This window comes from Crassostrea angulata, chromosome 3, assembly GCF_025612915.1.
Source record: "Crassostrea angulata isolate pt1a10 chromosome 3, ASM2561291v2, whole genome shotgun sequence".
Lineage (NCBI taxonomy): Eukaryota > Metazoa > Mollusca > Bivalvia > Ostreida > Ostreidae > Magallana > Magallana angulata.
Window position 1 is genome coordinate 20,656,909 of NC_069113.1, and position 26,907 is coordinate 20,683,815.

The 26,907-nt window shown below is 34.2% G+C and overlaps 2 protein-coding genes across 7 annotated transcripts in view; one reads left to right on the forward strand and one right to left on the reverse strand.

The window, feature by feature from the left end:
- LOC128176117 (E3 ubiquitin-protein ligase NEDD4-like) overlaps positions 1–15,666 on the forward strand; it is a 28,761-nt gene extending 13,095 nt beyond the window's left edge. For both annotated transcript variants that reach the window (XM_052842190.1, XM_052842191.1), the window contains 15 exons: positions 508–624; positions 736–855; positions 1,287–1,341; positions 1,529–1,581; positions 2,039–2,104; positions 5,506–5,612; positions 6,163–6,285; positions 9,282–9,403; positions 9,793–9,863; positions 10,040–10,135; positions 10,823–10,896; positions 11,133–11,253; positions 12,237–12,344; positions 13,012–13,181; positions 13,616–15,666. In XM_052842190.1, the coding sequence (XP_052698150.1) occupies positions 508–624; positions 736–855; positions 1,287–1,341; positions 1,529–1,581; positions 2,039–2,104; positions 5,506–5,612; positions 6,163–6,285; positions 9,282–9,403; positions 9,793–9,863; positions 10,040–10,135; positions 10,823–10,896; positions 11,133–11,253; positions 12,237–12,344; positions 13,012–13,181; positions 13,616–13,718 (1,506 nt within the window). In that variant the 3' untranslated portion in view covers positions 13,719–15,666. The remainder of the gene's footprint in view (positions 1–507; positions 625–735; positions 856–1,286; positions 1,342–1,528; positions 1,582–2,038; positions 2,105–5,505; positions 5,613–6,162; positions 6,286–9,281; positions 9,404–9,792; positions 9,864–10,039; positions 10,136–10,822; positions 10,897–11,132; positions 11,254–12,236; positions 12,345–13,011; positions 13,182–13,615) is intronic.
- A 403-nt stretch (positions 15,667–16,069) lies between these two features.
- Positions 16,070–22,542, reverse strand: LOC128177029 (transcriptional repressor p66-beta-like). 5 transcript variants are annotated; one of them, XM_052843538.1, is made up of 4 exons: positions 22,409–22,542; positions 20,865–21,041; positions 20,508–20,573; positions 16,070–19,570 (listed from the first exon to the last, which is right to left on the reverse strand). In XM_052843538.1, the coding sequence occupies exons 2-4, from the start codon at positions 21,011–21,013 to the stop codon at positions 17,644–17,646; spliced, it is 2,142 nt and encodes a 713-aa protein (XP_052699498.1). In that variant the 5' UTR covers positions 21,014–21,041; positions 22,409–22,542; the 3' UTR covers positions 16,070–17,643. The 5 variants fall into 5 exon arrangements, with proteins under 5 accessions (XP_052699498.1, XP_052699497.1, XP_052699501.1 ...); XM_052843537.1 differs by having other exon boundaries at positions 22,385–22,542; XM_052843541.1 differs by lacking the exon at positions 22,409–22,542 and adding an exon at positions 22,235–22,369.
- Positions 22,543–26,907: the final 4,365 nt, after the last annotated feature.

A 26,907-nucleotide genomic window follows, 5' to 3' on the forward strand; every position in this document is an offset into this window, starting at 1 on the left:
CAATGTTTCTCAGATTATTTCTTCATCATGAATGTTTGCAAAGTTGAAAATCAGATAAATACACCAATCTTGATTTCGTTTTATGCTCTAGTTTTCAAATAAAGGGACTATATTTGGTCAGAATTTACTTACGGTAGTATAGGAGAAAATGTTACCATATTTTCATTATCTGATTTACTCGTATATATGGAGACTTGATGCTTCGTGTGTAGCTAGGTATATAGTTGCTGTTGTTAGTTTTGTAAATTTATTGAGGGCAATAAGATGCATAATAAGTTTACCCTGTTTTTGCTTTTCGATAAAAATTAGGGCAAGAGGAAGAGAGAGCTTCTTATCCTTCAATGTAAAATACATGTTATGAAAATTAAAAGAAACCCTTTTAATTAATGATTTTCTGAATTTTCAAAAAAAATTAAGCAGATTTTATTTTTAAGAATTGTGATCACTTGATTTGAGACTGACTGAATACACCAAGAAGTAAATGTCTAATGAGTCCTTGTGTTTCAGGCTGATGGAGCCAGTGCTGCTAATGATGAAGAGCCCCTCCCAGCGGGCTGGGCCATGAGTAAGGCCCCTAACGGCAGAGTCTTTTACATCGACCACAACACAAGGGTGACCACTTGGGTGAGTACTGCTTGCAAGTTTGTCCACTTGTCATCTGTGGAGTGATTTTGAAAGATGGTGTATTAATTTTGTTCTGGACCTATTGATACAACTTTAGATTGGTTTGTTTAGGAGGACCCAAGGAAGACTCAAAACCAGCGTGCCAGTGTCAGACGGACGGGGGACACCCCAACTCTGGTCAGGAGGAGCTCCTCCAATGAGAACCTCCTTCAGAATCTAGGGCCTTTACCAGTGAGTGCATATTTTATCTATCGAGCTATAGAAAGCATGTACTGAAAGCATGTTCAGCAGATTCTTACAAGAAATTAGATTTAAGCTCTTTTGAGCCAAAGGCAAGGAGAACTGTTGATGGTTTGGTCATTTGTGTAATTTAAACAAACATTGTGAACTGTTGGCTATAATTAAGAACCAAATGGCCAGTCTTCATCGAATTTGTCACACCCCAGTATCTTGGCCCAAGGGCTTTCATTTATACATGTACTTAAAGTAGCTATTAAACTGAGTGTTTATTTTATCTACCAAATTAAGGGGATTAATGAGGTGATACATCTTGTTCATAACAGTGTGGAAAAAAAATGAATTTAGACACTGTGAAATGATAACATGTTACATATTAATAATCCATATTACAGTATGTGAATTTTGTTGGTGTTTTCTTTCAGGCCGGCTGGGAAGAAAGGACACATGTGGATGGAAGAGTTTTCTACATCAACCACAGTATGTGCCAGTTGTGTAACCATATCTTCTGTGATAATTTTGGGGGGGGGGATGCATAAGAAATGATCATTGAATGCATCAAGCGAAGGATTTTCATACGATACAATTACAGTGTACTTTTAAGGATAATTTATTGATGTTTGATGTTATTGGTGTGTCATCATGCAGCAGTATTTCTTTGTTTTAGATAACAAGACTACACAATGGGATGATCCTAGATTAAGACTGCTCGGTGGGCCTGTAAGTAAACTGAAAGTAAACATATTGTCGCCTGAAAATAATTATGTTCTCAGTGCCAAATTAAATAATGATAGGTTATGCATATCATAAGAATCGGCTCAAGGAGATATGTCTGCCTATGATGTTTATATATTAAATTGATTCACGAATAGAGAAAATATTAGCAGTAACATTTTGTGTCATCTTCATTCAATACAAATTCTATTAATGGAAAAGAATTTTCCATCTCCCTTAACCAATCAAAGAAACAAGAACGATATAATATTGATTTTCTTTACTTGTATGTTCAATGTATTTATTGAACATACACCCATGCGCTATGGTATGGACATGTACACGTACATGCAGAGATCAAGTTTTTTAAAGATTTCTTTTGATATACAAGTACATGTTCATGCTAATTTACTGGTAACTATGATATCAACAGGCATTGATTATCTCCATTTTTATCTTGCAGGCTGTACCATACTCCAGAGACTACAAAAGAAAATATGACTACTTTAGGTCTAAACTACGGAAACCAGTAAGTAATTATGTTTAGAAATAATTTTTTTTCAGCGTTTTGTGTAAAGAACATAATTTTTAGATTGCTTCATTCTTAGCTTTTCGTGTATGCAGAAGGAACATGATTGCACTCACAAAATGAAGAAAAAAAATCAAAAACACATTTGAAATTTTAAATGTTTTTATATACACATGTATATGGTGATGACATTTAAAACATAATTGCTCTTTTTTTTCTTAAACTTTTGAATCTTAATCGACAATCTGTCTCTAGCAAAATAATTCTGTAGACTGGAAACAGGTTTTTGGTTCCGCATGTTTTTCACTCATTGGAATTTAAACATCGATTTTGTTTTTCTTTATATTTACCTGAATTACATAATTCCTGATCAATACCGTTACATGTAAATTTACTATTTAGAGGAAGCCCTGTTACACTTTTGATTATTTATCGGTAGGGTACGGATGTTAGAGCAAAAATTTATTCAATATTTTGATTTTTACGTTAAAGTCGATTTACTGGTATAAAGTTAGCTTTATCGTCATAGTACCTGTGACAAGTATTAGAAGCTGCTGAGGAACCAATTATTACCATATTTTTTTTGGACATAAACCAGATAATTATTAAAAAATAAACCATTGTAATTGGTACTGCAGCTCTCTCCATTTCAGGTGAGTTAAATGATTTGCCTTCCCACTAATGGCTTATGGCTCGTTATATAATTTTTTTGCTATGTTGATTTTTGCACATGCAGCCATTACAAAACTAAACATGTCTGATAAATTAACAGAAAGCAAAATAAAAACATTTGAAAAACAAATATTTTTTTATACTAGCTGTTTGATCATTGATGATTCTTTCTAATTAAGGTTTTCTTAATATCTGTGTGCAATAGGGGATACTTTTGGTCTTGTACAGTAAGGCTTAAATAAAATTATTGTCTGTTTAGAATTGCCTCCTGCCTCATTGAAATACCTGTATTGATGAAATTTTATTGGCAAAAAATAAAAAACTTTTTTTTTAATGTGGAAATTTTTATTTTTTACCTATTCTTAATTAGCTATTTTAAGCTTGAAAAATATAAGAAAAATTCCCTCCCACCCTTCTGGGTCTAGAAACCTCCAAGCGGCAATTCCAAACAAACAGTTTTTTTAAGGATGGCCTAATATCAGGTTATGTATGTAGGTTGATTTGATCTGTTTATCAGTCATTCTGTGGTAACTTGATATTCCAGACCTCATTATGGTTTCGAAAATTAATTTAAAACTTCAGTGTAATTTTTAAATGAGAAACTACAGATCAGGTTTGAGTTTTGTTAAGATTGATCAACAAGTGATGTAGAAAATGATTTTAAGATGGCTTGTTTTTCAAAACTTTTTAGATGTGATACTTTTTTTCTAATCACAAATGTAAATCTGATTGAAATCATTCCAATCATTCAGTTCAACATAACAATTATTATTGCAAGAGATTCAGATAGCATCAAATGTAAACATTTTTTCTTTAGAATAAAATAGGATTTTTTGTGTGCATTAACTCCACTATGGCCAGGTAACATTCATGCAATATACAGTACATTAAAGTAATCAGGTTATTTATAAATAACTTATTGAATTAGCCTTTATAATTCATCTAATTCCACAGAAACAGAAACCTTCCTCCTTCAGTGAAAGAAATTTTAGCATGTTTTTTTTTTGTTTTTTTTTTAACGGAATAACGTTATATAAAAAGATAAATGTATCTTTGTCAGAATTTCCTCTAAACCTACTTTGCACCAGGGATGTTTACAAGTAGATGTATACTGTTGACATTGTTCTTCGGATATTAGGGATGTGCTGAAAGGGGTCATGTATTGATTATGCAAGACTCTCAGAAAGCTTGTTTTTCAAGTATCCACTGTTGATTGTCTTCACTGATAATTTGGATTGTTTTTTCTCAAGACATGATCGTGTTTGTTGCTGTCATCTTACACTAACAGTAAATTCAAAGTCGTTATTAATGCTGCTAGAAATTTTGATTATTCATTAACTCTCACTCTCCAAAAATTTAAATGATAAAATTCATGCCTAAAAACCGCCAGTTTTTTGTTTTTATTTTTCAATATATGAAACTAACATTATAGAAACCTTTAAAAAAATGTTTCAAAAATGATAAGGAAACATATTAAAAGTTGTTGTTATATTTTTAACTTTGCATGATATCAGTAAGGATAATACATGTATTATAAATCTAAATTCATGTACAAGTTAATAAAAATTAGGTTATTCTTGGTTAATTTGTACCTAATTTTACTATGTTGTATTTTGATAATTCATGGGTATGGAAAGTGCATGTTTTTATTTCCTTTCTGTTGCTGAACATAAGAATATTAAATCAAAGGACTGAAAGGTTTTTTTTTCCGAAGTGGTAACAAAATCATATGATATGCATCCAACATTTTCTTGATTTCTTAAGAATTTTTGGGGTTTTTTCCTACATATTTTTGTACTTGCATGGTCCACAAAACTTAAAAGTTCTCAGACACAATAAGTATCAAGCATTGATTTGGCTAAAGGGGAGTAATAGCTGAATTTGAAGGTTAGAAAATAATATAACCTCCACATTTTGTAGGCCCAGAGTTTAAAAAATCTAATTGTTATGGAATAGTATAAAGAGAACCATTTAGCTGAAATTATTGTCAAAAGTTGTTTCAGCAAAAGTCAATGTAAAAGTCAAATTGTTAGCAGATTTAACTTTGACTTAGATTTAAACATCACTTGAAATTCAAAATTTACATGAAGAAATTAAACAAAAATTTCAAACAAATATGCAAACATGTGCATAAAACTACTGCAATTGTCAGAAGTAACAAGAAAGCTCTCCTGCATAGTCCTTTGATTTTGGGGTTTTTTTTTTCACATCTCTCAGTGATAACTTCAGCCTGTCAGTGGTCATTTCAAATTACAACATAAATCCTCCGTGTATTTCCTATTCTTGTGGGTGCAGTTTTAAACTTAACCAAAAAAGGACAATTAATATGTTTTCTTTTTGTGAAACCAATGCATGCCTGGGGGTGACATTATGCAAGAATCAACTTTTGGATAGCCTTGATAATTACTGTAAATTCCTTATATTACGCGAGTACTTAACTCCGCGATCCCGCTGGTTTGTACCAAATCGCGAGAATATAAAATCGCGAACGTTGAACTTTTCTCCTTATTTCTTATAGTTTTAAACTCTCAGAAAAAAATGGCGAGATTTTAAAATCCGCGAAGGATGCTTCTCGCGATTTTACGCGGATATTAATTCCTCGCGTTTAATTAGGAATTTACAGTATATTATCATTGTTTTACACTTGTGACTGTCTGCAAATTGTTTTGTTTTGTTGCTTTTTATTTTGCAGTTAGAAAATAATTTTTCTTTTTCTTTTATTTTTACAGAATAATATTCCCAATAAGGTTGACATCAAAGTTTCTAGGGATCGTATCTTGGAGGATTCATATAGAGCCATCATGTCACTTAAGAGGACAGATGTACTTAAAGCCAGGTAATGTAACTGAGATACATGTTTCTTTGGAAAGTGTGAAATATGTGTATAGTGGAGGCTTTGTAATTAAGGACTACAGCAGTAATTTTTTTACAAACATTTTCATTTCACAAATAGTGCATGAATTTCTAATGCTAAAAATACCAGGTAATTTTAGAATTTTAGTTCAAATTTTTTAGCTTGCCAAATGCCAATGACCACTTTGTAAAAAAAAAATCTGCCAACTTTTTAAATTACTTTACGGCTAATATTGTTCATGACTACAGAATGTATTGATGTGATTATGTTCAGAAAGAACGATTAAAATAATTGTTGGCCATTAATTTTTGTGAATTGCCTGTTTTTTAAAAGTTTAAGGGGACTTAATTTCTTTGGATTTATTTTTATGAATAAAAAATAAAAACCGAAATTCACCATTTATCATGAATGTTTATTCATGGATGAAGCATGTTAAATTTCATGAAATTCACAAAAAATAAAGCCACCACACGTTTAATGATTTCACATTGTATTGGGCGTTCTGTTTGATTGTGACGTTGCATTGTTTTAGATTGTGGATAGAGTTCGACGGGGAGGTGGGGCTGGATTATGGGGGCGTGTCCAGGGAGTGGTTTTTCCTGTTATCCAAGGAAATGTTTAACCCTTACTATGGACTCTTTGAATATTCCGCTACGTAAGTGTCATGCTGTGATGGGAGATAAAAATGGTGAAATTCATGTGTTATTACTGTATACAGGGAAAAATTCACCCCTGTTTTATTTTCGCCCCTTTTGCCCTTGTTGTCAGCAGGCGAATTTTAAAACTGTCAAATTCCAGTTGTCTCAAATTACCATTTTTAAACACAACTGTGTCTTGGTGAATTCAAGACAGGGCGAAATTTTTTGAAGAAGGGTGAAAATTACAAGGGTCAAAAATAACACTGTATACAGTAGTACAGTACTTATAGAAGGAGAACTTTAGGTAAACTTTCATAAATCTTTCAAAATATACTGAACCTGATTCTGAGTCTAGCTATAAGTGTTTTTTTTTTTTTTTTTTTTTTCAATCTTGCGCTTATTTGATATGAATAAATACAGAATTATAATTGAGATATAAGGAATGTGTGTACTTATAATTGTTCTTGTATGAATAATGATGGAATATTAAGAATTCCAGGCACAGTTTGGAATGATGGCTAGGATGCTTGAACCAAACTTTTAAACAACTTTTAGAATTTTACATGCAATGGCAATCCCATTATACCATAACATGTATGTTTTCTATTTTTAGCTCACCTGAGCTGAAAGCTCAAGTGAGCTATTCTGATCACATTTTGTCTGTCGTCCGTCTGTCCGTCCGTCTGTCCGTCCGTCTGTCCGTCCGTCTGTCCGTAAACTTTTCACATTTTCAACATCTTCTCAAGAACTACTTGGCCAATTTCAACCAAACTTGGCACAAATCATCCTTAGGCAAAGGGGATTCAAAGTTGTGAAAATTAAGGGTCACACCCGTTTTCAAGGGGAGATAATTAGAAATTAATGAAAAATTTCGAGAAATTTTCAAAAATCTTCTTCTCAAGAACCAGAAAGCCAGGAAAGCTGAAACTTGTGTGGAAGCATCCTCAGGTAGTGTAAATTCAAAGTTGTGAAATTCATGACCCCCGGGGGTAGGGTGGGGCCACAATGGGGGGTCGAAGTTTTACATAGGATTATATAGAGTAAATCTTTAAAAATCTTCTTCTCAGAAACTAAACAGCCAGGAAAGCTGAAACTTGTGTGGAAGCATCCTCAGGTAGTTTAGATTCAAAGTTGTGAAAATCATGACCCCTGGGGGTAGGGTGGGGCCACAATGGGGGGTCGAAGTTTTACATAGGAATATATAGAATAAATCTTTAAAAATCTTCTTCTCAGAAACTAATCAGCCAGGAAAGCTGAAACTTGTGTGGAAGCATCCTCAGGTAGTGTAGATTCAAAGTTGTGAAAATCATGACCCCTGGGGTTAGGTTGGGGGCCACAATGGGGGGGTCGAAGTTTTACATAGGAATATATAGAATAAATCTTTAAAAATCTTCTTCTCAGAAACTAATCAGCCAGGAAAGCTGAAACTTGTGTGGAAGCATCCTCAGGTAGTGTAGATTCAAAGTTGTGAAAATCATGACCCCTGGGGTTAGGTTGGGGCCACAATGGGGGGTGGAAGTTTTACATAGGAATATATAGAGTAAATCTTTAAAAATCTTCTTCTCAGAAACTAATCAGCCAGGAAAGCTGAAACTTGTGTGGAAGCATCCTCAGGTAGTGTAGATTCAAAGTTGTGAAAATCATGATCCCTGGGGGTAGGGTGAGGCCACATTGGGGGGGGATGTTAAAATTTTACATAGGAATATATAGAGTTAATCTTTAAAAATCTTCTTCTCAGAAACTAATCAGCCAGGAAAGCTGAAACTTGTGGGAAGTATCCTCAGGTAGTGTAGATTCAAAGTTGTGAAAATCATGACCCCTGGGGGTAGGGTGAGGCCACATGGGGGGGGGGTGTTGTGTTAAAGTTTTACATAGGAATAAAGAGTAAATCTTTAAAAATCTTCTTCTCAGAAACTAATCAGCAAGAGTATTCTTTATAATTGTTAAGACTTTGGCTCCAGGACAATTCTTCGGCTTCACAAGAAGGTTCAGAGTTTAATGTAGCTAAATATCCCATATATAAACAATTGTAAAGGATCTTTTTGAGAACTGCAATACTCAACATGTGATATGACTATAAAATTGAAGCAGGCAGCTATTTTTTCATTAGAATCTTTTTGTATTACTGTTTTGGGTTATTGTCCTTGATTTATTGATTCTTGATTATTTTAATTAATGCATCCACTGTTAACCAATTATTGTGATGATTATTTTTATACAATAATAAATATTCAATGTATATAAGTTGTTCTGCATAAGTAGTTTTGGGTAATGGCTGGATTAGTTTGTTTATTTTTGATTTCCAATTTTTAGATACTATGAATTATTTTAGGCTGGCACATATATAGGGACAGTGTCTATTGCATTGCATGAGCGACTGTTTGGGGTTAAACTTGAACAGGTACGGAGAGATTGAGGGTGTTGACATCCCTGCTCTTTCTAATCTTCGTGTTTTTCTAACCAACGATACAGAATGTGCGGTCATTTCTGCCCTGTATCACATTAATACAAGTGTGCGGTCATACCTGCTTGTATTGGTGGTGGTTGCGGCGGAGCACTAGTGTATGGTCATCCCTGCTGGTGTTCTGGCCTTTCTAGCGCAAGTGTGCGGCACTCCCTGCGTTAGGTTGAGCTGTTGGCGCAAGTGTGAGGTCATCCCTGCTTGCGTTATCTCTGCTTGCATTAACGTTGGTACCTGTTGAGTTGCGTAGGTGGGCGGTCATCCCTGCCTGCATAACGTTGAGTATCTATATATGTGCAGGAGCGGTGATTAAAGTCTGCTCTTGTAAATATTTTCAGCAATCAGGGCTATCCGAGTTCCAAGGGGGAAAAATGGATTTTATTTATACAGGATCTACATGTATTAATGTACATTGTCCAGATTGTATTATGACTCCATTAAGCTGACTTTATCATACCTATTGTTCCTCAGGTGAGCGATGTGGCCCATGGGCCTCTTGTTTGAAGTTTTTATGAGCCAGGGTGAATTTTATTGTTTGTTTGATGATTTCAGTGATAACTACACGCTTCAGATAAATCCACTATCTGGTTTGGCCAATGATGATCATTTGTCGTACTTTGAATTTATTGGTCGAGTGGCGGGTATGGCGGTATTTCACGGAAAGCTATTGGATGGTAAGACACAAACTTGATCCACGGAGGGAGTTTTAACAAATTTAGATAAAGTGACTTTATAAAATCGAATGTTCATTTGTACTGATGGTTTTAATCCTTTCTCGAATCTCCCATTACACTTGATGGGAAAAATTTGTATTGGGCTGATTAAAAATTTATTTGTATTGAAAATTTGATTAGAGAGAATTGGAAATACTCTCAGAAGTACCAGTACATTTTTATACATGTTAAATCATATTTCCCTAGAGGTTTCATTTTACATGGTCGATGAAAGCCAGTTTTAAGTATTCTCTAGATCATTAAACATTTATCATTTTTTAGGGTTTTCAATTTTTTTCTGTGTTGATCATTTTTTTAGGGTTTTCAATTTTTTTCTGTATCGATTTCAGGTTTCTTCATTCGTCCATTTTACAAGATGATGTTGGAGAAGCCGATCACTTTATCAGACATGGAGCCAGTGGTAAGGCTTCACTGAAAACAACAAAATCCAGGATGCAAAAAACACAGACAACACACACACACATATGAATAATATATAAATTATTATGATTGTATCCCTTTATTTTTTTAGACAGTGTATTATATTGAGCCACACTGAGTGCATGTTTATGGGTCTGTATCATTCTATCTTTACAGGATTCGGAGTATTACAATTCCCTGGTCTGGATCATGGAGAACGATCCGGTTGACCTGGATTTGAGGTTCTCTGTAGAGGAGGACTACTTTGGGGAGGTGAGTAGAAGTATGATAAATTATCCATGTACATTGTAATTGCCATCCAAGATGTATCTAGGTATATGCCTACGGTTTTTTATTTTTTTTCTTAATGAAGAATGGCGCATAATTTATAACTTTGCCCTTTTAAATCCAAAAGAAAATCAAAACTATTGTACCATAAAAAACTTTGTCTAAAGCCTTTTGCTAGAAGAAAAATAACATCTGTAACAAACTAGAACCATTTTAACAAGACCTTGGACTTTCGGTTGGATGTGGCTATCTATTTCTAGCATCAAAACAAGTTAAAAATGATGCGGTTTGAAGCGAAATGTACACCGATTGCGGAGTCTTAGCTCAAAAGCCAGACAAATCTTGTCGATTTCAAAGAGCCATGGCTGAGTGGCCAGCAGTGAAATTGACAGGCCTACGTCACATTGCTGTTTGAATCAACTACCTAAAATCCATGCTCTTGTTAAAACGGTTATAAATGTACATGTACATACTGGTACTACAGTTGGAGGGGACTAAATGTACATATTACAATTTTTTGGGCAAAATATGTACTTACTATTAGTATGTTTGTATGTACATTTAGTTTGTCAAATAAATTGTTTATTTTGCAGTTTTCAGTAAGAAGTAATTTTAGATGACAAGAAAAGATCTGAAAAGCAATATAAAAATGTCTTACATTTCTTCTTTCAGATTACGACCAGAGATCTTAAACCAAGTGGATCAGATATTATTGTGACAAATGATAACAAACATGAATATATCAAGTAAGAGCAAAGGACTGTTAACTAAAATACGAAACACTAGATCTAAAAGTGGTACATATTATCTGAGAGAGAGAGAGAGAGAGAGAGAGAGAGAGAGAGAGAGAGAGAGAGAGAGAGAGAGAGAGGTAAACAGTTACTTCTTAATGGAGAAAGAAAATGCAATAAGTTTATTTTTTGTAAAACAACTTGATTTATCCCAGATGATTTATATATGTGTTATCTCCTTTAAAATGCAGTTTAGTTATCCAGTGGCGATTTATGTCCAGAATTGAGGCACAAATGAAGTCTTTTATGAAAGGATTTGCCAGCTTAGTTCCTTTGGAAATGATAAAAATCTTTGATGAAAATGAATTAGAGGTTCGTAAAACTAATAAACTGAAAACATACCGTACATCAGGTTTTTTCCGCTTCATGTTTTTTCCGCGAATCAGAGCCTAGAACGGTATATAAAATTTACACGAATCAAATTTTCACTATATCAAAGTCACATTAAAAATATAATTCACGATTGTTTTAACTTGTGAGGTAAGAGGGGAAAAGTATCTAAATTGTCGCTCTTTGAAATGAAAATGAAACCATTTACATGATTTCCTTAATGTTTTAATTTTAGCTTGTCAATGAATTATTAAATAAACAACAAGGCTTACAAATCTATTATCTGGCGCCAATCCTCCGATCCCGCAATTTGTACCTCTAACTAAACTAACTGAACACAGTTCACCGTACATTTACTTATCTGTTTACTTTATCAAGAAAGAGAGAACTCTATTATCAAAACAAAACTTTGTATCAAATTTACGCTGATTTATTTTTTGTGATTCGGAAATCGTCGCAAACAAAGCAGAAATTGGATACACGCGGAAAAAACCTGATATACGGTATTGTTTTATTTGAGTATAAATAATTTTCAGTGAAACACATTGGAAAAGCAAACTGTTTTCTATACTTTGATTCGTGATAAACGTTACCGTATTGATAATATCAGATGCTTCATGATATATACTGAAAATAAAAGGATGAAATTTGCAATGTTTGCACAAATTGGTTAGTATAAGCTTGTTTGCTTTAATCATGTTTTAATTTTCTATGATTGAAGCATACATGTGTGTTTGAATTAAACAGATTATTTGCAATATTGCTCTTAATGCTATTGCTATTACCATATTGTTTGTATGTTGAATGCTATTGCTATTACCATATTGTTTGTATGTTTAATGCTATTGCTATTACCATATGGTTTGTATGTTTAATGCTATTGCTATTACCATATTGTTTGTATGTTTAATGCTATTGCTATTACCATATTGTTTGTATGTTTATTTCTTGTTTTCCTTTTTCAGCTGTTGATGTGTGGTCTACAGGATATTGATGTAAATGACTGGAAGGCACATTCTGCTTATAAAGGGGAATACAACCCAAATCATCCAGTTATAATCCACTTTTGGAAGGTACTGTATAAAGGTTTTCTCCAAATTTAATTCTATCTTTTAAGGTCAGACGACACGTTTCTCAATTTTAGATAACTTTTTCCAGGAATTTGTTAATGGTTTACTACTACTTTGACAAGCTCTCTTGCAAAAAATTTGGGTACCTTACCAGTCATTTCTGCAAAATACTAGAGTATGCAATTTCCTATATAATCTTCTTGAAAATACACTTGAGTTGCTGATATAAAAATAAATACACCAACAGCACAGCGAAATTCACTAAATTAGAACTATATCTCCGCCGGGTCGGGGCTTTGAACTAACGATATCTAGAACCTAAACGCTTCTGACAATGAGCAGCCACGGTTCTAACCACTCGACCATGTACACATATAACCAAATTCAAGTAAATTTTGATCATTTTTAAAGTAATTATAAAATTAATATTTTTTATTGGAACTCTTTATTACGAGGAGATACAAAAAAGATTCTCGAGGAACGTGTCGTCTGACCTTAAAAGATACTGTAAAGCCAGTGCACAAATCTTATATTTAAGCAACCAGAATTCTGTGTTACCAGCATTTATACATGGCTGTACAACAACGGCATGAAGATGTGAAAATGAATAATTAGTGGAAGTTTATCTGGCAATTTAAAATATATCCTTGATGTTTTTTTTCTAATGTAGGCTGTGTATTCCCTTAACAATGAAATGAGAGCTCGTTTACTACAATTTGTGACGGGTACGTCTCGGGTCCCCATGAACGGATTCCGATCTTTGTACGGCAGCAACGGACCTCAGCTGTTTACTATAGAAAAGGTGGGCAATACCAACCAGCTGCCCAGAGCACACACTTGGTAAGTAATTGATTTTTTTTTAATGTTACTTTTCAGTTTCAATGATTTCTTTAAATTTTCTTATTATGTATCTGACTTTCTTGTCATGTTGATTTTGCTAAGTTAAATTTTCAATATGTTTGTTCTCTTACACAGTCAATTCTTTATAACCATTTCATTTTAAAAATCAGTAAACTTACATATATATTTATATATACATATATATGAACCGTTCACAAGCCAAATTCTTTAACCACTGAGCTAGCCTAGCTATGATGAAAGATTGATAGAAAAAATTTAATGAAACATTTAAATCTGCATACTGGTATTGTGACGTAGTGCTAAAAAATGTTTAGTATTGATGTGGTGAGGTACCTTAAAAGGCACCAGTACAAAATAGACATGAAATTCAATGGAATTACTGACAAGAGATGTTTATTTTTTCTTTCTTTCAGTTTTAATCGTTTAGACTTGCCACCATATAATGACTACCATGAACTGAGACGAAAACTCCTTGTGGCAATAGAGAATACCCAAGGCTTCGACGGAGTGGATTAAATTGATCCAATCATTAGCATCAAATCCATATCATTATGTTTATCAAATAAGCCTGGACATTGTGGGATTTTTTCTTATTATGGATTGTGGCATTAAAACTGGTTCTCTAGCCTGTAGATGGGAGAGGAGAACTAGTTGTGACTGTGATCAGACTTGTGCAATTTCTATAGATGGAGTGGACAATGTGTCTATTGATCAAACAGACTGTCGACAAGATGGCTTTGTCAGATAGTCTGCTGGCCCACGAACAGAGGTTTATGCTTGTATTTATTCTCTATATGTGTAGTAGAATTTTAGAAAGCAATCATTGTTAAAAGGCTGAAAACTCTGTGAGTTTTGGTTGAAACTGATAGAATGTTTATACCCCTTGTTTAGGTGCTTTCTAAAAGTTGTATGTCAAGACCAAATGCTTTTTGCATTCTGTAAAAGAATTTTATCCATGTGCAAACAAGATGCATTTAACCTTTAACCTTTAAATGAAATACATGTGTAACAGAGTGAAGAATGTTGAAATTATTATTGCCCCAAAACAAAGTACAGATATTAAAATACATACCGGTATGTTGTCAAATGAATGATGTTATTAGTAAAACAATCAGTTTTGGATTGTTATATTTTGTAAATCTTTTAATTTTTAGAATTCTCTGTTTGAAAAATGAGAAGTTCCTTGTAGATAATAAATTTACAGGATGTTAATTCATTTCATGCCCATGCGGTCTTTAAGATTTACCAGTGTAGCTACATTCACTATCATTTTGATGTTTTATGTACCTGGTATATTAAAACAACAAACCTTTTAAATTTTACAACATAAAGGCATTGTAGAAGAGTTGGTACATTGTAGTATCAATTTTTACTTCACAATCCAATGTTTTTATGAATTCAGATGTTTTATAGTACACAAGTAAAATTTTGAATAGGAAATTTCCTTCATTGGCCAGTGTTTAGGTGATATTTTGATCTAAAAATATTATTTTAGCATACTTTTTACAATTCTAATACAAAACTTTCCATTGGGTTCATGTACCAGTACTTAATTGCTGTGTAATAAAGTGTATGCATCATTATTTAACAGTATAAATACCTGCAAGGTGATTAAGAATTGTTATGATACTGTAGACAGGGAAACATTTGCCCCTGTTTTATCATAGCCCTTTTTCACCCTCATTGTCGGCAGGTGAATTCTAATGGCTCAAATTATCTTTCTTTAAACACAACTGTGTCTACTGAATTCTAGACAGTGTGTAAATCTAGACGGGCGAAAATTACACAGGGCAAAAATAACCTTCTATAATACATCAGTGCTATCATTGATATTGAGTGTTAAGATAACTAATTAAAGCGACCAAAACTGATAATGAGCAAAGAAAGCATCTCAATTGATATTCTAAACTTGGTATTCAATATACTAAAAGTGCATTAATGGAACAAAAATCATCATGTTTGCTCAATTTCTTCATGTGAAAAATGCTGCTCAAAGAAAAGCTTGCTGGAAAGTACCTGTAAAATCATGTCCCTGTCTTACTCAATGTATGCATTTATGCCACTTCTATAAATGATAAAAGAGAGTTGTGAATATTCTTATTTTATCCCATATCATATTGCATGGGTTTTTATGTTGAATCCAAAGGGAACATTTTAATAAAAAAAATAATTGTATCCCTGTAATTCCAGAAGGAACAATCCTTTATTAGACATGTTCCATCCTTGTTTTGTAGAAATTGGTGTTATTTGTTCTTTAATATTTATGTTATATTTTACGTAAATGTTAGCTCTCTCCACTTGTTAATCAGGTCATTCCTATACATATTGGCCGATTAGGTTCTCTGGCCAATTTCATAGTAATCAAGTACAATATATGTATTTGTTAAGCAATGAACCTGTGTTCTGTTCTTGCCAGAACTGAAGAATTTTTTATACACATTGAAATAAAATATCATTAAACAGATATTAGATTTATTATTGTTTCTAAATGATATTTTTTTTATCCAGGTAGACGAGCCCTTATAAAGTCGACATGAATTCATAAATATGCATTATTTCCCTTTTATCTCTACAACTGCCATGTACCGTAATAATGGCCACCTGTATTACTGTGGAATCATTAAATTTCATGGTGGCTCAATTTTCGTGGAATTCGTGGGTACTTCTCATCCACGAATTTACATCCTCCACGAATTAATAAATTAGGGTAATAAAGTCATATTTCCTTTGTAGGTTTTAGAGAATACACAAAATTACGTCCCAACGAACCTGTAAAATTTAAGCAATCCACGAAAATTGGCCCCCACTAAATTTAATGGTTCCACAGTATTCTCCAACCTCTAAAAAATAGAATGAAAAAGATCAAGTATGTTCACTATTGTTTATTGGAACACAGTTTTCCAAAATAAGAAAAGTCACATCATAGAGTTACATACGACATATTTCTGATGGTCATATGCATGAGAAACAGAGTGGAAATTCACAAATGAGATTGATGGCAATGAAAATAACCACAGACGAAAAGTAAAAAAAAAAAAAAAAATCCATTAATTTGATTCTACAATGTTACACTGGCTGTTCCAATAAGTGTCCCATTCCTTTTTATCAAAACTATACAGTAAACAAAAATTTCTTGGACAACAGAAATTTGATGAATGTCTGACCAAATGAAATGAAAGCCTCTAATTTCATAAACAGAAGCAGATAAATAATGATTTCTTTCTCCAAGGACTGTTTAGTTACCACAAGGCACCGACTTGTACCTCGACATTCACCTTACAGTCGTCTCTCAGCACTTTGTCTAACTAATCTCAAAGCTCCTGACCATGACGCGCCCCAGTTCTAGCTACGCAACTACCATTCAATATGACTGGCATGACAAGAGCACAGGACCTCATGCTGCGGAATAAATAAATAATCTCCCCAGGGTGTGGGCATTTTCACCATTCTTAGCCATGACCAGTACACCAGATACTGAAGATAAACTGCACTAATGTGCCAGACACTTGCACTCCCACCCAAACACATGTTGTACACACAACAGCAATGTCTAAATATAGTCACTTATATACACAAAGTCCATAGCCTCATACAGAGAAAGAAGAAATAACCTTTCACACTTTAGCATACACAGTTGTCTTATTATACATAGATTTAAATCACACTTGTACCTAATTTTCTAAAAACAAAGGTAAAAAAACAAACAAAAAAATCTTTCACAGTACACACCATTATGTTTCCTTACCAGAGGAAACACTGGACATGCAAAGATAACTTCGTACATTTATTGGCACTAGAATTTACAAACTAGCTGGCTACCTTGTACAGTTATAAATGTACCACATTGTTAAGTGTTTCTGCTTCATTATTCGGTGGAGCAAATTTACCCTATTGTGCAGGCTTCCAAACAGATTTCTCCACGTTATTAAATGTGGAGACTGTCTCTAGTTAATATGGAGTAAATATCTCAAATTTGTGGCAGTGAAACACTGTTTAAAAAACTCATAATACATACACCTCAACACAATACTGATACAGTTCATCACATAACAATCTATCTGTACACATTCGATGCAATGATGTTTACAAAATTACCACACAGAACTACTTTGAAGAAAACGTTCACACATTTCAAAATTAACATTGAAAAGTATATACCGGTAGTGTTTGTCAAATTCAATAAAAATTCTCTTCCCCAAAAGCACTATTCTATTAATAACCATCAATTTTCAGCAATCAGACTCCAATGTATAACTCTTATTCAAAAAATTCTGTCTCTTGATACAAATATCATACACACAACATTAGGGATCATTAACCCAATGGACATGTTCACTAACATGTGAGATCATTATCTACTCATATTACACCGCAGGTCAATCAAAAAAAATCCAATATGGTTCTTCTTTGTCTTTCGAGTTCAGTACACTCTATTTGCAGTTCACTTGCTCCATCTATTGGGGGGAATCATATCTAACAAATATTTTCTTTGTAGAGAGTTCAGATCACTAGCTTTGGCTCCTCCGAAGGGTATCTGATAGGGGAAAGGTCCAGGGGCCCCAAATGGGGCAAGCCCGAGGGGTTGTCCCATTCTGAGGGCTGCTTGATGAGCCGTGACAGCTTGATGGGCCTGTAAGAAATTCTGGTGCTGTCTGATGGCTTCAGAGGTGGCTTTAAATGAGGCTGAATTCGATGGTATATTCATCGCACTGTTTGAGGAGGCGGAGGAGGCAGAATTGTTTGCCGGAGAGGAGGAACCATGGGAAGGTCCAGAGGTTTTTTCCTGAGCCTGCATTCTCTCAATCTCCTGCTCCTGTTGAAGAGCTTTGACAAAAGCACTCTTGAGGCGATTTGTGTGTTCTTGTTTCAGCGCCTTCTTCTGATTGGTTGTTACACAGTGTTCACAAATCACATTCTTAGAACCCGCTTTTTCTCGCTTCCACACAGGAGTGAAATCTGTATTACACTGCACACATGTGAAAGGATTACACACCATCTTCTCATCTGGGTTTTTCTGTCCTTTAGATATAAGATTAGCATCAATAATGTAGTTCACTGCTTCTTCTAGACCAAGCAAGTATATAAAGTCTGTGCTTGACAGGCTGGGTACAAAGTTCATCTCTGGGGGTGGGGGTTTTGGAGGTGGGATCTGTAACAATGTTTTCTCAAGCTGCTTCCGCAGTGCCATTTTGGCAGCTGCCTGTCTCTGTGCTGGGGTCTGGGTGTCCACCTGAGCGTTGTTATTCTGACTGGCCTGAGAGCTTGATCCGTACATTCCCCGGGAACCAGGCTGTCCCTGCATGCCCTGGTATCGCATCTGCTGCGATAGACTGTTGCCATTGGACAGATTCTGCCCCCTCATGTTCACCAGTGGAGGAGGTCCTTGCTGATGACTTCTGGATGGAGTCTGATTGCTGTTACGGACAAGCTGGGGTGGCTGACTATGGGCCGGTCGTGCTTGGCTGGGCTGCTGTCCTGGTCTGACTAGGGGTGGGGGCTGGGCATGCTGCTGCTTCGGTTTCTCTGGTATGGATGGAGAAGACACCTGACTTTGGCGCATTTTCCTAAGCAATATCAATTTGGCTTCTTCGTTTCTCAGTTCTGCTTGCAGGCGTTTAACGATTTTGCGTCTCTTCCGTATTTCACACTCGTCAAGATCTAGGATCTCCCCATTCATAACACCATTCATCAACTCCTCCTCTGAATCTGAGAGCATTATAATATCTGATCCACCATTCCCATTAGGAAGTCCTGACTTTGTTGTCAGATCTATGGGTGTGTCCGCATCAGCTCGCCGATTTTCTTTTTCACTGTCCTCAGATTTTACTGAGGAAGACTCCTCAGGTCCTTCTGAGGCCTTTTCATCTTCCAGACTATCTTTTGATGATTTCAAACTTTCACTTTCTAGAGATTTCACACTGTCATTTTCACCGCTTCTCTCTTCCTTCTCTCGTTTTTCTCTATCCTTTTCAATAGTTTCCAACTCCTCACTTTCCTCATCCATTTTTTCTGATTTCTCCTCCGTCTCCTCCTCGTTGGATTTTTTCACATCGGAATTGTCTGTAGATTCACTTTCCTTCACACTAGCACTCTCTTCCTCCTCCTCCTCCTCCTCCTCCTCCTCCTCCTCCATTTTTTCTGATTTGTCTGCATCATTTGAGTCTGTCACCTCCTTTTCCTGTATAGATTCACCATCATCCACACCTTTGTCTTCTGACTTTATATTCTCCTCAGACTTCTTCTCTGTTTCCTCTTCTTCTTTATTTTCCTCCTCCTTGTCTTCCCCTTCTTCCTTATCTTCATCATTTCCCTTGTCTTCTTCTTCTTCCTCTTGGTCCTCTCCATCTTCCTCTATGTCTGACTTGCTTCTGTAAAAGTAACAAATGCACATATAAAACAAGTTTCACAAAGTATTACTTTATTATCTCAATACAGAGCTGTATAGTTGAACTTCGGTATCTGGAACACTGATATCTCAAATACAATGGACATTTCGAAGTTATTTGAAAGTCCCAACCACTTAATCTTTAAGTATTTTACCCTTGATATCTCAAAAACTCGGATATCTCAAAGTTTTTAACCAGTCCCATCTAGTTCGAGATAACGAGGTTTTACTGTACTCGGATTGCTGACATAATCTTGTCTTTAATAAAGAGCTATTTGAAGTTGTTAAAGTATTTTGAATTTTTCTGATTACTACTGTTTATCAAATTTTATTAGTGGGTGTGGTATGTGTAAATGATCAAACAAAATTTTATATGGAGATGTTAAATATGTATCTGCTACTGGTAACAAATCTGTGCATAGAATTAAACATGAAGCAGCTGATGTCCTAACCATCCAAATAGAACCGTTTTAAAAAGAGCTTGGACTTTCTGTGGGATGTTACTATCTAGTTTGCTTATCAAAATATGCTGTCAAATATTGACCTTCTTTCTTCTAATAAAGTAATTCGCTGAGAGAAGCTATTCAATATTCATATACAGTCAAAACTGGAAATTGTTTACCAAGATCTGTTCTACTTTGTGAAATTGACACTGTTTCAGCGAAATATACATCCCTGTGTGAAGTTGGGCGAGTGTCATTGCGTTCAATATATTCATATCTATTAGCCAATGACTGGGCAGTTAACCATCAGTAAACCCCGCCTTCATCAAATCAGAGTTTCTCATGTACTACCCAAAATCCAAGCTCTTGTTAAAACGGTTCTAGTATACCATAACAGCAAAGCCTGCTATTTAATACATGTATCAGAAAAGCTGCCAATTTACACCCCCAATATAGAGATGTTCACTTTAAACACACCTTTTCTCTGGAGGACTGTTTTCATCATCTGCTCTTTTTCTCTTTCCTTGTTCACTTGGATTTTCCCTGAAAGTTTTTACATGTCTGTTACCATATATGTTATCAATATTGTCATCAATTTCAATTTTCATTCAAATGAATTATGATAAATGTTTAAAACATTAAACCTGACTATATCTTAACAATGCAAAATAGAAAGACATCAAAAAATTAAATCAAAATCAAGAACATTAATCCAGACCTTGTCTAAAGAAAACCCAACATACAAAAATAAATTTATATTGCTCAATTTCCCCTATAATTCATGTAGATCAAGAGCCTTAAACCTTATTTTCATTTCTCTGGACAAACTCTTACTCTTTCTCTTCCTCAGGCACATTTTCGGGATCTCCATCTTCGACAATTCCGGCATCATTCTCTTCCGTTTTACTGTCGCTGCCATGTGGAACATCCACGGATGCTTCTTGAGGCCCTCCATTATCCTCGCTTGAGTCTTTAGATTCCATATTGTTGATAGGAGTAGTTCAGAGAAATCTGAAGAGCAAAATCAAAGAAATTTTAAAGTTAATCTTCACAACCTTATTCTATAGCATATTTCAACTTGAATAAAAAATGAGTTCTCAATACAAAACTCTACTTTCTTTTTGTTTCTATTATGTACATTTTTAAATATTTCATTGCAATGTATATTGTTACCACAGATGAATAATTTTATATTTATAGCTGCCATTTCTACCAGAAAGCTATAATGCAGCACAGTTTTCAATAACATTTTTAAACATACGCTTGTTTAAAAGAAAAATATATTAATGATAATTATAAAGAAGAAAATGTATGATTCTACAGAGAATCAATATATATAAATATGAGATCCGGTATAAAAATTCAAAAATGAAATTAAACACCATATGCATACTCTAAGATAGCTGCGTTTGGCATTCCATTGTACACATTCAAAGAATACATGTTTCTAAAAATAGCTACACAATCAATATCTAATTAAAAACATTTCCAATTAATGAATTACTAAGTATAACAACCTGATTTTGTCGTTATAAAAAGTAGTCGTGAAAGTCTTTGTTTATTGAGATATGCAAATTAACAAGAATTTCAAATCGAGGCTCGTGACCGACAGTTGTCAGTCTTTTGCCAGACGCTCGTTGACCTACATGCATCACCCGAAAAAAAAAGTTTCCATAGTCACTCGAGGAAGTCGTCTTAAACACATTTCACATACACACTCTCTCTATATACATTCTAATAAATAGTGATTATAGAAATCTGTGGTGATATACGATCGATCAGCTGATAACAGATCGATACTCCGAATTTTATCAAGACTTTGTCAATGTCATAATCCATGTAAATAATTGCAATTGATAGTGGAAGCCATTTTGTTGTAATTATCCTTCGCGCTTGGCCTTGGAATGCATGGACTTCAAATTGACCAAACTCGGTTATTTTCATAAGAATTATCACAATCGATTAATGTTTGTAATATAATCGACAATAAAACCTGTGAGTTATAAACAGAAGCGTGCAAAAAGCCGGTATTCTCACGTGCATTCGATATGCACCTCCGACTTCAGCCAGTCATTAAATAACTTCTTTTAAACATAAAATAGAAGAATCTGTAACAATTTTGTTTCGAAACGCATGGAAAACATACATACCACGTGTATTTTGCGTTCGAATTATGCCGGTAAAACATGAATGATCTTACGTACACTAAAGTTGTATACACAGCGACTTCCGTTATGGATATTCTAATCCGATACACATACTTTCCTCGAAAGAATCGTTTCAATGACCATTCTGTTAAATATGTATATCCTTAGTCCTAAGTTAGATGCATAAGAGTTGAACTAATCCATTACCTTATCAAAACAAACAATTCTCACTTTCTTTGTCCCTGCTGCGATCATTCCATCTTCTAAGATGGCATCTATTAAATATGGGGTTCACCTTTATTGTAGCAAGGAGCAAACAAACAAATTGTTTACAGATAAACAACACGTCATAAGCGATTGGGTTGCACATATCACGTGGTTCTTTGAGAGTAGGAAACAAGTGTATACACTTCCACAAAGACTCTAACGTGAGAATATAAAAATTTCGAAAATCTGAGAATTTTAATGATTAAACCACCACGGGATTTATCAGAGTGAATAATTGATTGAATTAAACTTAGCTTTTTTTAAATTACTCACCCACCGGCGATACCGAAATGACTGTTTTGGGGGATCGTGGCACTCTCTGTATTAGTTTCTAAACCCAAACTCTTTTGGTTGGTCATGAAAAATATATGGCAAATATTGTAAGCAAGCTAGATTGCTCTCAAATTAATGGTCGTTGCGTAGAGATGGACCAGGAACTTAGCATATGTAAAAGTTATCGATTTTTTAGGAACTTATCAAGGAAAAAATTCACAGTCCTAACTGTGTTTGATGCATGGCAGATGCATGTTTACAAAACTTTCATCAGCCCTTTTTTAAATCAAAAACCCAAACTTAAAAAAAGGTAATGTACATGCAGTGTAATGTAGCAAATTATTGTTATAAAAATATACTTATAATAAATATGGTTATTCTTGTAAATAATACTGCATTTGTCTTCTTGGTGATAAATTCATTCCTCCCTGACCTAGCTATAATCAGCCCACACCACAAAAATATAATGTAAAAATATAAAAAGAAACAAAAATCAATTTATTATTTGCAGGTTTTATAAGTTTACATATATACTCTGTTTGTTTCTCCCAAACATGTTTTGACACGATTATATGTATTGTGATCTTCTCTGTTCCAAAATTTAATTACTTTCTTACAAAAAACATGCACAAATACAACTGTCAAACTTCCACATAGAAAAAAATATATCTTTTACAAAAAGTATTGAACAATATTAAAATTTTTCTCTTCAACATATAATGTCCACCTTCGCTAGATAAAGGTGCACGATCCACTCTGCTCCTAGAGCTACAAGGCCGAGTGGATCGAAAACCAGAGAGAGAGAGAGAGAGAGAGAGAGAGAGAGAGAGAGAGAGAGAGAGAGAATAAATATCCGTACTCTCACTTTACCACAAAACATATACATTTTTTACAATACAGAGATTTATATCATTATAAATCTTTTACTGAAAGAGGTTTTTTTTTAAATAGCAAAATTATTTATGATGATGTTTGAAGTTGCAATTGTCCCTTTTTAACAATACAACGACAAATTATTTTTGATTTTGATTTAACTTTTAATTAAGTTAAATAAAACCAGTTCGACAATATAAGTGAATGTGAGGAGTGAGATACCTAAATTTGGTAGCAAATGCAAATCATTATTGTTAATAATATTTACCTCAGTTCATTCATGCATATATTTACATGAATCTCATAGTACCCTAGAGTCAGTGGATACATTTAAAAAGGAAAATACACTGTATCTGTCTTAGGGAGAGTAGATCTGTTCATAGTTATTCATTGACCCTTGCGCCGGTGAATTTATATATCCTATCAGTGGATACTAATGATGTTCATAGGTACTGTGATCTACATGTATATAGCCTTGCGCCAGTGGACATGTTCATAGATATTTATATAGTTTTGCGTCACTGGATATGTTCAAAAGGTATCTAAATATAGCCCTGAGTCAGTGGATATGTTCCTAGGTATCTATATAAAGTCTTATGTCATGCATTGGACATGTTCACAGGTATCTATATAATTATAACCTTGCGTCAGTGGATATGTTCATAGGTATCTAAATAACCTTGCGTCAGGGGATATGTTTATAGGTATCTATATAGCCTTGCGTCAGGGGATATGTTTATAGGTATCTATATAGCCTTGCGTCAGGGGATATGTTCATAGGTATCTATATAGCCTTGCGTCAGTGGATATGTTCAAAGATATCTATATAGTTTTAAGTCAGTGGATATGTTCATAGGTATCTAAATATAGCCTTGCGCCAGTTGACATGTTCATAGATATCTATATAGTCTTGCGTCAGTGGATATGTTCATAGGTATCTATATAGCCTTGCGTCAGTGGATATGTTCATAGATATCTATATAGTCTTGCGTCAGTGGATATGTTTATAGGTATCTATATAGCCTTGCGTCAGTGGATATGTTCATAGATATCTATATAGTCTTGCGCCAGTTGATATGTTCATAGGTATCTATATAGCCTTGCGTCAGTGGATATGTTCATAGGTACCTATATAGCCTTGCGTCAGTGGATATGTTCATAGGTATCTATATAGCCTTGCGTCAGTGGATATGTTCAAAGATATCTATATAGTTTTAAGTCAGTGGATATGTTCATAGGTATCTAAATATAGCCTTGCGTCAGTGGATATGTTCATAGGTATCTAAATATAGCCTTGCGTCAGTGGATATGTTCATAGGTATCTATATAGCCTTGCGTCAGTGGATATGTTCATAGGTATCTATATAGCCTTGCGTCAGTGGATATGTTCATAGGCATCTATATAGCCTTGCGTCAGTGGATATGTTAATAGGTATCTAAATATAGCCTTGCGTCAGTGGATATGTTCATAGGTATCTAAATATAGCCTTGCGTCAGTGGATATGTTAATAGGTATCTATATATAGCTTTACGTCAGAGGATATGTTCATAGGTATAATTTACCTTTAACGAGTTTTTTTTAATCCACAGCGCTCTAGATACTGGGCTGAAACGTTATCCAGTTCTTGATAACCAGTTTATCGATTGATGAAGAAAAATCACGTACTGCACGAAATAATCAAGATGATATTAGACTCATATTCCCATTTAAGACGACATGGCTATTTCATTTAATTATCTAACGTGTTGAATCTCAAAACGATTTGGCGAGACTAATAATTTACAACTTATAAAAGGGACACTCAAATCCCCCCAAAAGCTGTTAAAAACTTTCTTTTGATATTTTTCATAATAATTTTCACGAGATAAAAGGGACACTCAACCCCCCCCCCCCCAAAAAAAAAACCCCCAAAAACTGTTAAAAACTTTTTAAATATTTTTCATAATAATTTTCACGAGACAATAGGTCGTTTTCACGAGATTATATTGTGCGCAAGAGATTGTTGTTTTTCACGAGAAAGTATGTCGTATTCACGAGATAAGTTTTGCGCAAGAGATAATGTATTAATTCAAGAGATAGAAAGTCGTTTTAAAAAAATAATAAGTTTTGCGAAAGAAATGATGTTGTTTTCATGATACAATATGTCATTTTCATGAGATAATAAGTTTTGCGGAAGAAATTCACTAATTAATAAGGTGTGCGCAAGAGATTATGTCGTTTTCACGATACTAAGTCATCTTTCACGAGATATTACATATCTCATTTTTATGTGATTATCCCCCCTTTTGGGATTGTATCGTACAAACCATGGAAATTCTATAAACAACAAATATTTACATGTACATCAACAGAACAATTTCGTTAGAAATCTGATTATGTTGATACAGCTAAGACAGCCTAATCACGGTCTGATCTGACAAGTTTTAACTTCAAACTCATTTTTATAAAAATAGCAGTGTTTAGGTTGAAAACATTTAAACAACATATATTTAAATACACATAATAAATAATGCTTATATTAATAAATGTCATTTTATACTTCTGAAATTGAATATGCATGGATTAGTTCGCCATCAATCAAATCCTAAGATAAACTGAGCGCACGGACTGCAAGAAATAACGATAGACTTCCAAATAGTTGTAAAAAACTGTCCATATATGTAAGAATAGGCTTTTCCTTCTGTGTAACATACTGATTGACAATACTGATAATTTACTTTAACTCACGTGAGGAACGGATAATGGAAGAAATATCATTAGATTAATTAAAAAAAATCAAAGTGCTTTCCTAGGTAACTTGGTTATGAAGGTAGCAATCATTTCAAAGAAAGAAAAAATAACCCGCTTCATTCATTTTCTCAATACGTGAGCTACCTTACTACCCACATGAACAATCAAAGAAAGCATTCATATTTTGAATGCACCACTCTATGAAATAAACATGGCCCCACATACACTGGACAACCTTTTCAATACATTCATAAGTAAATTTACCCTCAAGAAATCTGACAGTTATTTTTTTTTAATTTTTTTTTTACATCTTTCCTCTATCAATATTGCAAACATCAGTTTGACAATAACACACGTGTATATATTAAAGCCCATCAAACAGGACTCGCTCAATCCGAAATAAAAATGAAGGACAGAAATGTTGTTGCAGAAAAAAAATTCCAACTATTTAATGGGAATTTTAAATATTATTCAAGAAAATTTGTGACATATTGTTGTGATGGCCAGGTAAATTTCTATAAATCTACACTTGTGTATAAACCGTACTCTCGAGTTTTGCTGTAAAAATTAACTTCATAAACAGAAA